The following is a 12,199-nucleotide window of genomic DNA, read 5'->3' as shown; positions in this document are numbered from 1 at the left end:
GTTAATCACTTGCTCAAGAACTTAGTGCCTCCTTTACTCTGTGGTTCAGAGCAGAGACTCACAGAATGGAGACAGAAACAGCTAGCCCGATGCATTGATGATAATATGCAGAATAAGCTGCAAGATTCGTTGCTTGAGAAAAAGTAAGAATACAATGTGATTTGGTCTAGGCCATACTTACAAAGCAATAGAAGTTTCTTGCTTTGCAGATTAGATTAAAAACTTAAAGTATGGATGATTTCTCATTTCAAATATTCACAAGTTTGATTGTCTTTTGTCTTCCACTTGCCTATTGATCAATTAACCACCGCTTCCTGTACCAAAGCCAAGGTGAAAGGTAACCCCCCCCCCTCCCAAAAACGAACAAGTTAAATTTCACAAAAACTAATTTAAGTGGTGGAGCAAATAAGAACCCGTTCATTTTGGTGCTGCTCCGATTTGTTTGCTTAACACTGCAAGGATGGAGGGCTGTGCTTTCTGAGTGGCCTTTTACTTTATGTATGTTTTCTCCATCCATCCTGTTTGGATGCCTTTCAGAGCTACTATAGGGCGAGAGGCAGGGCGCACCTTGGACAGGTCACCAAGCTGACGCAGGGCTAACACAGAGAAACAGACAGCCATTCACACTCACACCTATGGGCAATCTAGATTCACCACTTAACCTAATCCTACTAACTGCACGTCTTTGGACTGTGGGAGGAAGCCGGAGTACCCGGAGAAAACATACAAACTCCATGCAGAAGCCCACAGCCAGTGGGCACAACAGTGCTAACAACGTTGCCACCGTGGTACCTCCTTTACATTTTCTCAGCATTTTAAAATAACGGAATTCTGATAAAAAATATAAAGTGGATCCATTACATCAAGGTCCATTACTATTCGGAGGTAAATCAGATTTGAGTAAAAAAAAATGTAACATGCTGACTTACTTTCATTTATTCTAATGGTATACACTTTATTAACTTTATCAAACCACTGGTTTACTCACAAAAGGTTCTCAAAATTGAAAGCCTTCAAAAATGAAAATATATTGTAAAATACTGCTTTAGTTTTGTGGATATATATTCATATATTTTGCTAAAATCTAGTGATGTTATCTGGCAGTTTAGAAATGTCATTCAGAGCAAAACAAACAAGATGCTTAATTCTGTAATTTGTTTATGTGGAACTGACATGATGAACACCGATGAATTTAGTACACAGATTAGTGCTGGTATGCATCACCTCTATAAAAGGGAGTGCTGTAAACACTGCTCAGAGTCTGTTTTTGTCGTAGCGGTGGAGTCCAGGCTGACCATGGATACAGTGGTATTCACCGTACCAAGTAGCTGTAAGCCGGGCTGTAGAGCTTTAGGTGGGAGGATTCACAGCCTTGCATGAGTGTACACTCAGAGCGGCCAGGAAACAGCTGGTTGTGCCGCATGAGGTTAGAAAATGACTTGAACTGACAGACGGTAACAACCAACACTCAGTCACTGTCATCTAAACAGCAACACAGGTAATGAGTCAAAGTATTTGGAGCTTTCCATTACAGCAGGGCGGCATTATGTCGCCCAACCCACTGGATTTAATTTATTAATCACTACTGATGAAATTCAGTGTGTATAGCTGCCTCCTAATGATGATAAACCATAGCCGATAATGTACTCAGTCTGTTATGAAGCCACACAATGCTTGGCAAATCTTTAGGAGATAGCTCTCTATTAATAGATTGAAGACACACATTCAACTGGGATCTCTTAATTCCAGGGAAAGCCATTTTTCCTGGTGGGGAACAAAGGAGAATTACCAAGGCTCAGCTGTCAAAAGATAGCTCATGCAATGCTGAGATGAATCTTTTTGAATATTGATAATAGTGTGTGAGTATGGTGGCGGACCGGTCAGCAAATATAAGAGAAGGATAAAGAGCTGCCAACCTTAGGGTTGGTAATCCTCACCTCCGCGTCTAAAGGTCAGGAAAAGGTTGTGTAGGCCAGCGGAAAATGAGTCACCATCACACACAGCAGCACGTGAGCTGCAGCGGGCTTACAGTAGCCACGTGTGCAGCGTGATTGTGTGAATACATCACTTAATGGGCGCTAAGCTCCCTGTTATTTTAAAGGGCGTAGTTAAGAATGATACTCACTGTGTCTGGATGCCTCTGTGACAGAAAAACGTAATCAAACGTTTAAGCAGACAGAAATGATGCAGGTATTGAATTTGGAATCTGAATGTGAACAGCTTTTATCCCCCTGAAAGATTCTGGGCACAAGAACAAATCGCTCTCTTAGGGTCTTCATGGGGTGCTGAGGTTGCCATATATGGGGCCTTGGATGTGCTGGAGGTTCATTTAAACCTCATTCTCACTTTGCAATGCTGCCTTGACTGACGGCAGTCAAATAGAGCATCTCGTAACAGTTGATGTTGTGTGACAGTCCTGCATTCAGTCGTGCGTTTGAAAGGTCTGAGTTCTTCAGCTTTGTTGAAAAATTCTTATTCAGTTTTATGGTCATTATCAAGGATGTATTTTTGGATTCTGGATAGGGTTATGCATGTCTCTACATTGCAAGCAGTGGCTTTGGCTTACAGTTGGTCTTCTGCTAATTGGGAGGTTGGTGGTTTAATCCCTCGCTGCTCCAATCTGCATGCCAAAGCATCCACGGGCAAGATACTGAAACCCCAGTTGCTCCTGATGCATTCACTGTGTGTGAGTGTGTGAATGTTAGATTGTGTGTTTGTATGAATGTGTGTCAATTGGGGAATGACTCATATTTGAGCACTCAAGTACTGAAGAAAAGCCCCATTTACAGCTTTAACATTTGTGAGATTTATTGCAAGACTGTGGCATTAGTATTAATTCATTTGGCACATAAACTCACAGCTGTCTTGAGTCACTTTTTCAGGGATTTTATTAAAGTGTCCAGAGTATACAAAAAGTATTTATTGGTTTCTGCATTTGACAGACAAAAAGTGTGCGAAACCCCCAAACCTCCACATAAAAACTGGTTTTACTTATCAGGGCTTCTTGTCAAACTTTCAGGTTTATCTACTTTCATAGTAATATTGTATTCATTATTAATAATGCAGTAACAAACGGCACAATGTAGATATTTTTATTACGTTTTTTGTGTAAACTTCTTATGTAAGTATGAAATGTGTCTTAGAGAGTTGACTGTGGATTCAGCATTGTGATGGAAAGATTTTGGTCCATACTGAGATGACAGCATCACACAGTTGCTGCAGATTTGTCAGCTGCACATCCATGATGTGAATCTCCCGTTCCGCTGCACGTGAAAACTCCTCTGTTGGACTGACATGTGGTGACTGTTGAGGCCATTTGAGTACAGTGAACTCATTCTCATATTTAAGAAACCAGTCCGAAATCATTTTACACGTGACGTTGTGTGTTATCCTCTTGGAATCAGCCATCAGAAGATGGATACCCTGTGGTCATAAAGGGGTGGACATGGTCAGAAACAAATATTTAAAAGCCACAGATAAGCTGTGGCCTTTAAATATCCCACACACATTTACACCACCCTCAGCAGCATGAACCATTGATATAAGACAGATGGATCTATGCTTTCATGTTGTTTACATCTGAATGTTGCAGCAAAAAAATCGAGAGTCATCGGACGAGGCATCACTGTATGAATTGTAGCCTCATTTCCTGTTCTTGGCTGACAGGTGTGACTGTCTGTTGCTTTAGCCCGTCCACTTCAAGGTTCTATCTGTTGTGCTTTAAGAGATGCTCTTCTGCATACACTGGTTCACACACAGGCTTCCTATCAGCTCAAAGCAGTCGGGACATTTTCTTCTCACTTTAGGCATCAACACTGCATTTTACATCAGAGGACTGCAGCTCACTGGATATTTTCTCTTCTTTGGACCATTCTCTGTAAACCTTAGAGATGGGTGCTGAAATCACCTCTCCTCCCTGTTATGATGCTCGGTGTGAACTACAGCAGGCTGTGTTGACCTGGTCTACTTGCTCCCACATGACTGGGTGATATTTTAATTTAACAAACATTTGAACAGATGCACCTAATAAACTGGCAGGTGAGTGCTTATACAATTATGTATACAAATGATAAAGCATAGTAAGAAACAAGAAAAAAAAGCTCTTAAACACATTTAATAATAACACACTGACTATACCACAACACTATACTTTAACTATACTTAAAGTGTGATGGTAATAATGAAAAACTCAAGAATAAAATATCAAATTTCCTTTATTTACACAACAAACCGTATTATCAAAAACAACATTGTCCATACATTTTGTCTAACTTTATTAAATGTGACTTCTTTATTTATTTATTATATTTCTAAATACCAAATAGACAATATTGCATTTAAACAAAACGATGGATGGGACTCATTTACAAAAATTTTACTTTCAAATGTGAAATAACCAGAGCCGTCCTAACTGAGGTTAATGCAGGTAAATGAAGAGTCCCGTGACTAACAGATGCTGACAGTTCATGGTTTCTAATCATTTACTTTCCAATTTAAGATAAACTGCAAGTAAAGGGGAAAAAAAGTTCAAACTCAGCACCCAACATCTGACAAGGATGAGAAAAACACCTCACTGTACATTAACTAATTGTAATAGGAGCAGATGAAAGCCTGGGGTTCCCAGCACGTAAAGTCGTTAAACTTCCCGTTTCCTGAAAAAGACGGACAAACACGGGGTAAGAAATAAAGTAAGTGTGTCTAATAATTTAATGTGAGATCAGTTCAGCTTTATTGAATACATTAATCATATTTATTCAGCAACGTAACTTCTTACTGACTGGTTGAATAATTAATTCAGAGCCATCTTATGAGTTTGGGAAAAGTTCGATTTAACTAACATAACTACACATTTTTGCATAATTTGCAACAACACAGACAGATTATCCCTTTAAATAAATAAATAAATAAAGAAAGAAAGAAAGAAAGAAAGAAAGAAAGAATGTCCATGTAAGTATAATCAGATAAACACTGTTTTAGGAGCTAGATTGCACCTAGATTGCAGAATTGTTCCGCATAAATTTTCACAAGCACCACCACCCCTATTTATGTATTTTGGGCTTCTTTCAGCTTTGTAACACTGGTATCTGTGCGTTAGTGAGGCTAAAAAAAATGCTAAAAACAAAAATGAATTAACACAAATGGAGGAAAATGAACTAAAATAAACATCTTGGATTAAACCGACTCATACCCCAAGGCAGAACTTCCAGGCAGTTCTCCTTATTTGCTGTGTTATTGGGCTCCCCTGACAGCCAATCAGCGTAGTCCCATTTGGACCCGTCCAACCAGATGAAGCGACCAGTCTGACATGTAACAAGAGATTAATGAGAGTTAATCAAGAGCAGTAGTTTAACATAATGAGTCTCTAGATACAACACATCAGGGACACGAACAAGGTCTCATAGTGCAGTTAATACAAAGGTAAATCATTATTTTGTGCGCTCAACAAGTTCAAGACCTCCACAGATCCCCAGCTCAAAATACATACGTCTAGAAATCGAAGCCCTCCAATCCATGTGCGCGTATACTCTCCATTTTCCTTCAGTATCATCTTCATCAGCTCAGCGTGGTTGTGATTGCTTGTGATGGAGGCCAGATGGCCACCGGGGAACGTTTGGCAAAAAAGCTAAAAAGGAAACAGTGAAAGATCCACATTAATGTCAGAGTTTATATGGAGTCATTGGTGCTTAAATGGAATTACAGAGGATGCATGAATACCTCAGCATTTGCAGGCGTCTTTGGCCCTTTAAAGAACTGGTAACACTTCTCTCCTAGTACTACACCAGGGCAAGAGCGCCGCCCTGTGGTGAAAATTGAGATTACAACATTTAGTAATTTAGCTGGCCTCAGAATACACACATATGACTACATTTCTGTCACTCTAATTACTTTCTTTGTGCATATTCAGTATGGGTGTTTTACCTTGCATGGCTCGTTTGAACCTGCTACGATTTTCTTTTGTGGCTTCCATCAAATCTTGATTTTCTTCTTCTGACACCAGACCAGTCGGCTCACCATCATCAGGCTCAATCTGGTCTTCTGTTTCTGGCTCTCCATAGAGCTGCACTTGTGATTTTTCTTCCCCTGCGAGTGGGGATTCCTGTTCTTCAGACCTCGCTGCCATCTTAGCTTCTTCATTTGGAAAATAGTTTTCCATAAGTGACACTGGCTGCTCCATTATGTCCAGCGCTGGCCCTTCTTCCAAGATACCAGGATTTTGAAAAGGCTCTTCCATCATCTCAGGCTCCAGTTCCATCACTGGTTCTTGATCTAAAGCATAGTCCCGCTTCCTCATGAACAACTCCTCTTCTGGCAAAGGTTCAGCTGGGCTATTATCATCTAGAGGCTCTAACTCCATGATTGGCTCATCCACCATTTCATTTTTCGCCTCCTCCTCCTCCTCCTCCTCTGGCTCAGGTTCAATGAGTGACTCTTGACTCTGAAATTCTGCATTTGCAGCCTTTTCTTCTTCTGTCAGTTCTGATTCAAACAGGTTGTCATCATCTAGAGGCTCTAACTCATCCACCATGTCATTGTGACTTTCTTCTTCTGCTTCTTCTACCTTTTCTTCGTACTCTTCTTCTTCTTCTTCCAGACCAGAGTCAGCTTGAAGCTGCATAGGCTCCTGATAATTTTCTTCATCTAACATGTGCTTCTCCTCAGGTTCTAGCTCCATTAGAAGTTGATCTGGCTCAACTTTTACCTCTGACTCCACCTGGAACTCGGGGTCATCTTTGAGCTCTTGGTCACCCTCACCTTCTGGATTAACTCCAGCCATTTGAGCCTCAGCTTCCACAGGAACCTCTGCTTTAGCTTCTTGCTGTGCTTCAGACTTTTCCTCCACCTTAACTTCTGGCTTCACTTTGACTTCTAGTTCCACTACACCTGCTTTCTCCACCTCAGCCTCAGCCTCAGGCTCTGCTTTCACCTCTTGCTCTTCATCTGGCTTTACTTTAACCTCTAGTTCTGCCACATTCTGCTTCAGGTCTTCTTCAGCCACTTTTTCCTGCTGCTCTTTGGGGGGTAGTATGGCCTGTGGTGCAGGATTCTCCACCTGTACATGACCCTGCAGTGGAACCGAGTCTCCCAGCAGAGGGAGCTGGTTTTCTTTAGTTAAAACTGGACTTTTTTCCACACCACGGGGTAGTGCTGGCAATGCCAGAGCCACTGCAAAGAGAAAATATTTGAATAATTACTGAAGAAATCACACAGACATCAAACTTTAATAACAAATGCTGTGTCTTTTTTTGGTGGTGATCTACCTTCTAATTGTGGGGGAGCCTGGTAGGCCTGTTCAGTTCAATAGCTAACAATCCTCAACCCAGCTTTGGTTTTGAAACACTATATAAGTGAAGTTGTAAATGTTCTAACCCATTAAAAATAGCAACATAATCATTACTAGCTGTTATATCAATATAACACCTAGAAAGCAGCTCATAATGAGTGAATGAAATGTTTTCATTTGATTGATTACATCTTACAAATGACTTCAAATCTAAATTGATTTCAGCAATTTAGGAGAAAAAGACCGTAAAGAGCACAGATCGGTCACCCTCGAGCAGCCTCTTACCTGCAAGGCTCAGTGAGAGCAGCGCTGGTGTCTTCATCTTCATCTAGATGTCAAAATCTGTAAAACTGTTTCATTGACTGTAGACTGATTGACCGTTAATGTTTAGCATCTGGGTTTCAACTGTTGGATTGTGCACTTTGAATCTTTATAAATAGTGTTAGTCCCTCCCATTTCATTTAAATTTCCCATAAACTCATAAAGGTGGGTCGTCTCCCTCCCTTATCTTGTCTAAAGTGCTGTTTTTTTTTCTTTGTTTCCTTCTGGCGAAGTATAAAGTTCATGTTGTTCAGGGCTGCAGACTTGATTCAGAGGTCTGACCTCCAAACAGATCAGAGTAATAAATGATGTCAGTAAGAGACATGAAATCTGATCACTGTTTTCACGTGCGCTTGTTTTCGACGCCTGACACGTGAGCAAATAAAAACTGAAAACGTAAACTGCTTGTTTATCTGTTGGTTGAACTTTGATAGTTTTCGGAAGTAGAACAAAAAGCGTGCTTGACAACAGATATAAAGAAATATTGGCGGATGCCGGTGTTATCTCTAAGCCTCCTAGTAAACGCGTCCATGGTATAAATGTGAAAATCCTAGAACGTTGAGCATGACGTTGAGTTCAGCATCGCTGAGCTTCAAACTCTTACAAGATTTTTAGTAGCTAAACCAATGTCATCACTTTGAAAATAGATGACTTCCTTCTGGAGTTATCGTATTTACAAATTCAGGCGTCCATGATGCCCACCCACACATCAGGGTGACGACAGTACTTCATCAGCCTTTTACAACTGAGTAGTAAAAACGGAAGACTGTCTTAAAGAAATACAGTATGAAAGTATATAGTTTCCTAGTAAGGCATGTTGATATTTACCTAACAAACTAACCTTACGAGCTATAACATCAAAAGTTTGTACAGAAATAATTGTCATGTGTCTCCACAATAACCCACCACACAGTCAGATACTGATTATTAATTTATTATTACTATTATCATTTTCTCTCTTGGACAAAATCAGGACCAGTGCTTTTAATTTGCAGTAAAAGCAAATAAAATCAATATTCAGTGCAACGAAATGTAAATATTCTCCATCTAGTTCACATGCAAATATAATATCTTCATCCCTTCACAGTAAAAACTAAAGGTGTTTATCAGATATAGAGCTTGTTTTGATGTTTTTAGGCTTCTCATTCTCTGCACTTCTACCATTAAAGCATACAACAATACAGCAAAAAGCAGTGAACCCCATAATGCACATCTGCGGAAAAGGTTCTCACACCCTTACAGTGACTTTCTTTAAGTAGTCAGTCGGAAAAAAAAATGCAAATGAAGGAAAATCTCTGATGGATTTAATGGAAGCAATTACAGTTTATCCAACCGAAACATGTCAGGCACCTATGGATGTGACATCCTGGAGGAGCTGCACTATCTGTGGATCCTGAATGTGCTGCAGGGACCGTCTCATATTACCAGCAGTGACAGACAATAACAGAAAGCAAAAGTAGAGAAAAATCAGTCGGGAAAGAGCCAGTCTGTGGCCACCAGCTTCAAAGCCTTTCCCTTTTTTGGGAGGGTTGTCGTGTTGTTGCCTCTCCAGTGCACCTGTTGTCACTTGGATTTTCACTCCATTCGGTTTCCACCAAACCAAAGCAAAACATTAAATGGCAGCTGTGTTGCTCAATTTTCATGGACTGTGCTCAAATCCTGATCCTCTGTGATATGTTCAGGTTTTACAAGTTGCTGAATGTCGCTGTTTGATTTATTAAGAAAGAGATCGTCGGCCAGTAGACTGCTGCTTTCTAAGAGTATGTTGGATACTCTTACGCTGAACACCATGGGGATTATTGCAGTCTCTCTTTGTTTTTTGTATGAATGACTGTATTAAATATTTTAGAAACTCTGTGATGAGAGCAAGGGTGAGCACAGCGACAGTCCTGATCTCACAGTGTGGCTCAAGGTTGTTGGTTTGAGTGATATCAACAAAACAGAGCTGGGATCTCTGATAACTTTGGCAGCTCCCAGTTTGGGTTCAGGAGACAGACAACCACTCTACTTTTAAGAATATGTTTAAAACTTTGCTTTTTAATAAAACTTACAGTTATAGCTGGATCAGGTTTCATGCATCTCTTGGTTATGCTCTTACAAAGAACAAATCAGGTTTTTGTTGTAGTAAAGTGTGAGGTGGACAGCTGCTCCGCTGGCTGTTATCAAAGGTCACCGTGCATTTGAAAGTCACCCGTCCTCTGAGATTCACTGTCTGACTGACTTTGTTTCTGTATGTTTGTGTAAAGTGAGCAGTGGTTGCTGAGATGTGCTGCTATGCATGTGCATGTGTGTGTTACATGACATCAGTGTGTCCCGCTCCGAGCAGAGCAGCTGGGACTGTCGATTGTGAACAGGTGTTGCAGCTGAGATTTAGGGAGTTAGTGTTTCACTGTTTCTCTTTGTGTGTACTTACGCACACGTGTCTGGATGTATGTCCCCCGTGTGTGTCTTTGTGTGTGCGTATGGCCACAAATGTAAGCATGTGTGCACATTAACCAGAATGAGTGACAATGTGCCGTTGTGTGGGCGCTGGTGGTGAGAAACCTAATAGCCAGAGACACAGTAGCTCAGCAGCAGCTGCCACTTCTCTCCGACTTAGGCTCATCACTGCAGACATATGGAAAACTCCAACCTCTGTGATTTCCATTCTTTATATTCAGGCAAAGGGTTACATGTTCCCAAGAAATACTTAAAATAAGTAGAAACACAAAGGCATCAAATACATTTATTTGTACGATATAAAAGCCTTTCATGAACAGAGCCCTTTACAGTACAGTTACCTCTACAACTGCAATTCTGGAGTTGCTGCATGGTTTGGGACTCCGATGGACCACGGTGAGAGCCATTATTCATGACTGGAGAAAACTTGGAACAGTGGTGAACCTTCCCAGGAGTGGCCAACCTACCAAAATTACTCCAAGAGCGCACTTTCAACTCATCTAGGAGGCCACAAAAGAACCCAGAACAACATCTAAAAGAACTGCAGGCCTCACTTGTCTCATCCATCGGAGATTTCTGCTGAGTAAAAAACTCCACAAAGTCTCGACTCACATTTGCCAAAAAACATCCTGATGATTTGACTTTTGGGAAAATATTCTGTGGACTGATGAGACAAAATTAAGCTTTTAGGAAGGTTTGAGTCCCGTCACATCTGGTGTAAAACTAACACAGAATATCATAAAATAACATCATACCAGCAGTCAAAGATGGTGGTGTTAGTTTGATGGTCTGGGGCTGCTTTGCTGCTTCAGGATGAAACCATGAATTCTGCTCTCTTCCAGAAAATACTGAAGGAGAATGTCCAACCATTAGTTTGGGTGCCTTGGCTTATACGGCAGGACAATGATCCAAAACACCAGCAAGCCCGCTTTCAATGTCTCAAAACATAAATAAATAAATAAAATGAAGGTTCTTGGAGCGGCCAGGTCAAAGTTTGGACTTAAATCAGATTAAGGTGCTTTGGTATGACCGACAAACTAAACCCTTTGTCGTGGCTATATTAAAGCAATTCTGCAACGAAGAATGGACCAAAAATACTCCACAGTGACGTGAAAGAGTCATTGCCAGTTATTGATTGCAGGTCTTTCTTCCAAGGTTGGCACAAACAGTTATTAGTTTTAGGGGCAGATGTTTTTTCATGCAGGGCCAGGTAGGTTTTGGATGATAATGATAATAGAGAATTCACACAGAATCGTGAAGGATACCAAAGCTATGATTCGTTCATCAGAGTGATGGCTGCTGGAACAAAACTGTCTTTAAACCATGTTGTCTTTCATTGAGAAGGAGGAAACTCAACGTCATTGCGTAAAGCGTGCAAGACATCAACTAAAATCAAACCAGCCAACTGCTGTGACTGCTTGGCATCCTACAGGGATGCTGGGTTTAGCTGCGGTTCAGCTTACTGATTATCCTGTTAGATTTAATGATTTGACTGTGTGAGTTTTTGTTCTTTACAGATAAATCACAATGATTTAATGAGCGTGGAAATGCGAACGGTTCCTCAAGCACGACAGAGTCTGGAGCTCTTTGTTGAACCCAGCTTCACAGTTTCTTCAAAGTTTAGCTTTAAATAAATAATTGCTCCAAGATCATTGATTCAAAATGTGATGAGACAAAGCACATTCCACCAACTGACACTTAAGACACCCGTCCTGTGATCATATCAATCAAAGATCATCTTTTGGAGTTGACAAACAAAAACACAGTTATCTGTATACTTTAAATGGTCCATGTTTTCACTCCTGCTCTTACTCATATTTGTGTAAAGGATAAATAACATATAAAAATAATTTACACGATGAATGTACATCCAGTAATTTTTAGCTTTCGTTCAGTCGTTTGTCTCTACCAAGCAACAACCTTAAGTGCTAGAAACTGAAGCCAAAGTTGACGTGTCAGGCCCACTTGAAGCTGGCTCCTAAAGTTTTGGTATCTATAGCTACTTTCTCCTTTTCATAACAACTTTATTTTGGGGAAATGTTTTTTCTATAATTCGTCCACTTTGATGCTAGAGTTTTGGTGTGGCTGCTTTGACTGTCCAGACCAGGCAGCTGTCAGCAGGTTTCACCTCTGCAGTCACTAAACTGTTGCTATTGG

At 40.6% G+C, this 12,199-nt stretch overlaps 1 protein-coding gene across 1 annotated transcript; it reads right to left on the bottom strand.

Moving 5' to 3' along the window:
* Positions 1–4,218: 4,218 nt before the first annotated feature.
* On the bottom strand, positions 4,219–7,807 carry si:ch211-160b11.4 (probable serine/threonine-protein kinase kinX). Its single transcript, XM_040005869.1, has 6 exons — positions 7,568–7,807; positions 5,920–7,164; positions 5,716–5,798; positions 5,486–5,623; positions 5,189–5,300; positions 4,219–4,652 (listed from the first exon to the last, which is right to left on the bottom strand). The coding sequence occupies exons 1-6, from the start codon at positions 7,608–7,610 to the stop codon at positions 4,585–4,587; spliced, it is 1,689 nt and encodes a 562-aa protein (XP_039861803.1). The 5' UTR covers positions 7,611–7,807; the 3' UTR covers positions 4,219–4,584.
* Positions 7,808–12,199: the final 4,392 nt, after the last annotated feature.

The sequence above is a fragment of the Simochromis diagramma genome, unplaced genomic scaffold (assembly GCF_900408965.1).
Source record: "Simochromis diagramma unplaced genomic scaffold, fSimDia1.1 OVJJ01000501.1, whole genome shotgun sequence".
NCBI lineage: Eukaryota > Metazoa > Chordata > Actinopteri > Cichliformes > Cichlidae > Simochromis > Simochromis diagramma.
Note: the sequence above shows the minus strand (reverse complement) of the source record. Positions and strands in the feature narration are given on the sequence as shown.

Coding starts and splice junctions, on each gene's coding strand:
- si:ch211-160b11.4 (XM_040005869.1), bottom strand. CDS start 7,610: ATGAAGATGAAGACACCAGCGCTGCTCTCACTGAGCCTTGCAG. Junction 7,165..7,567: donor GCTCTCACTGAGCCTTGCAG/GTAAGAGGCTGC, acceptor TTCTCTTTGCAG/TGGCTCTGGCATTGCCAGCA. Junction 5,624..5,715: donor AGACGCCTGCAAATGCTGAG/GTATTCATGCAT, acceptor TTTCCTTTTTAG/CTTTTTTGCCAAACGTTCCC.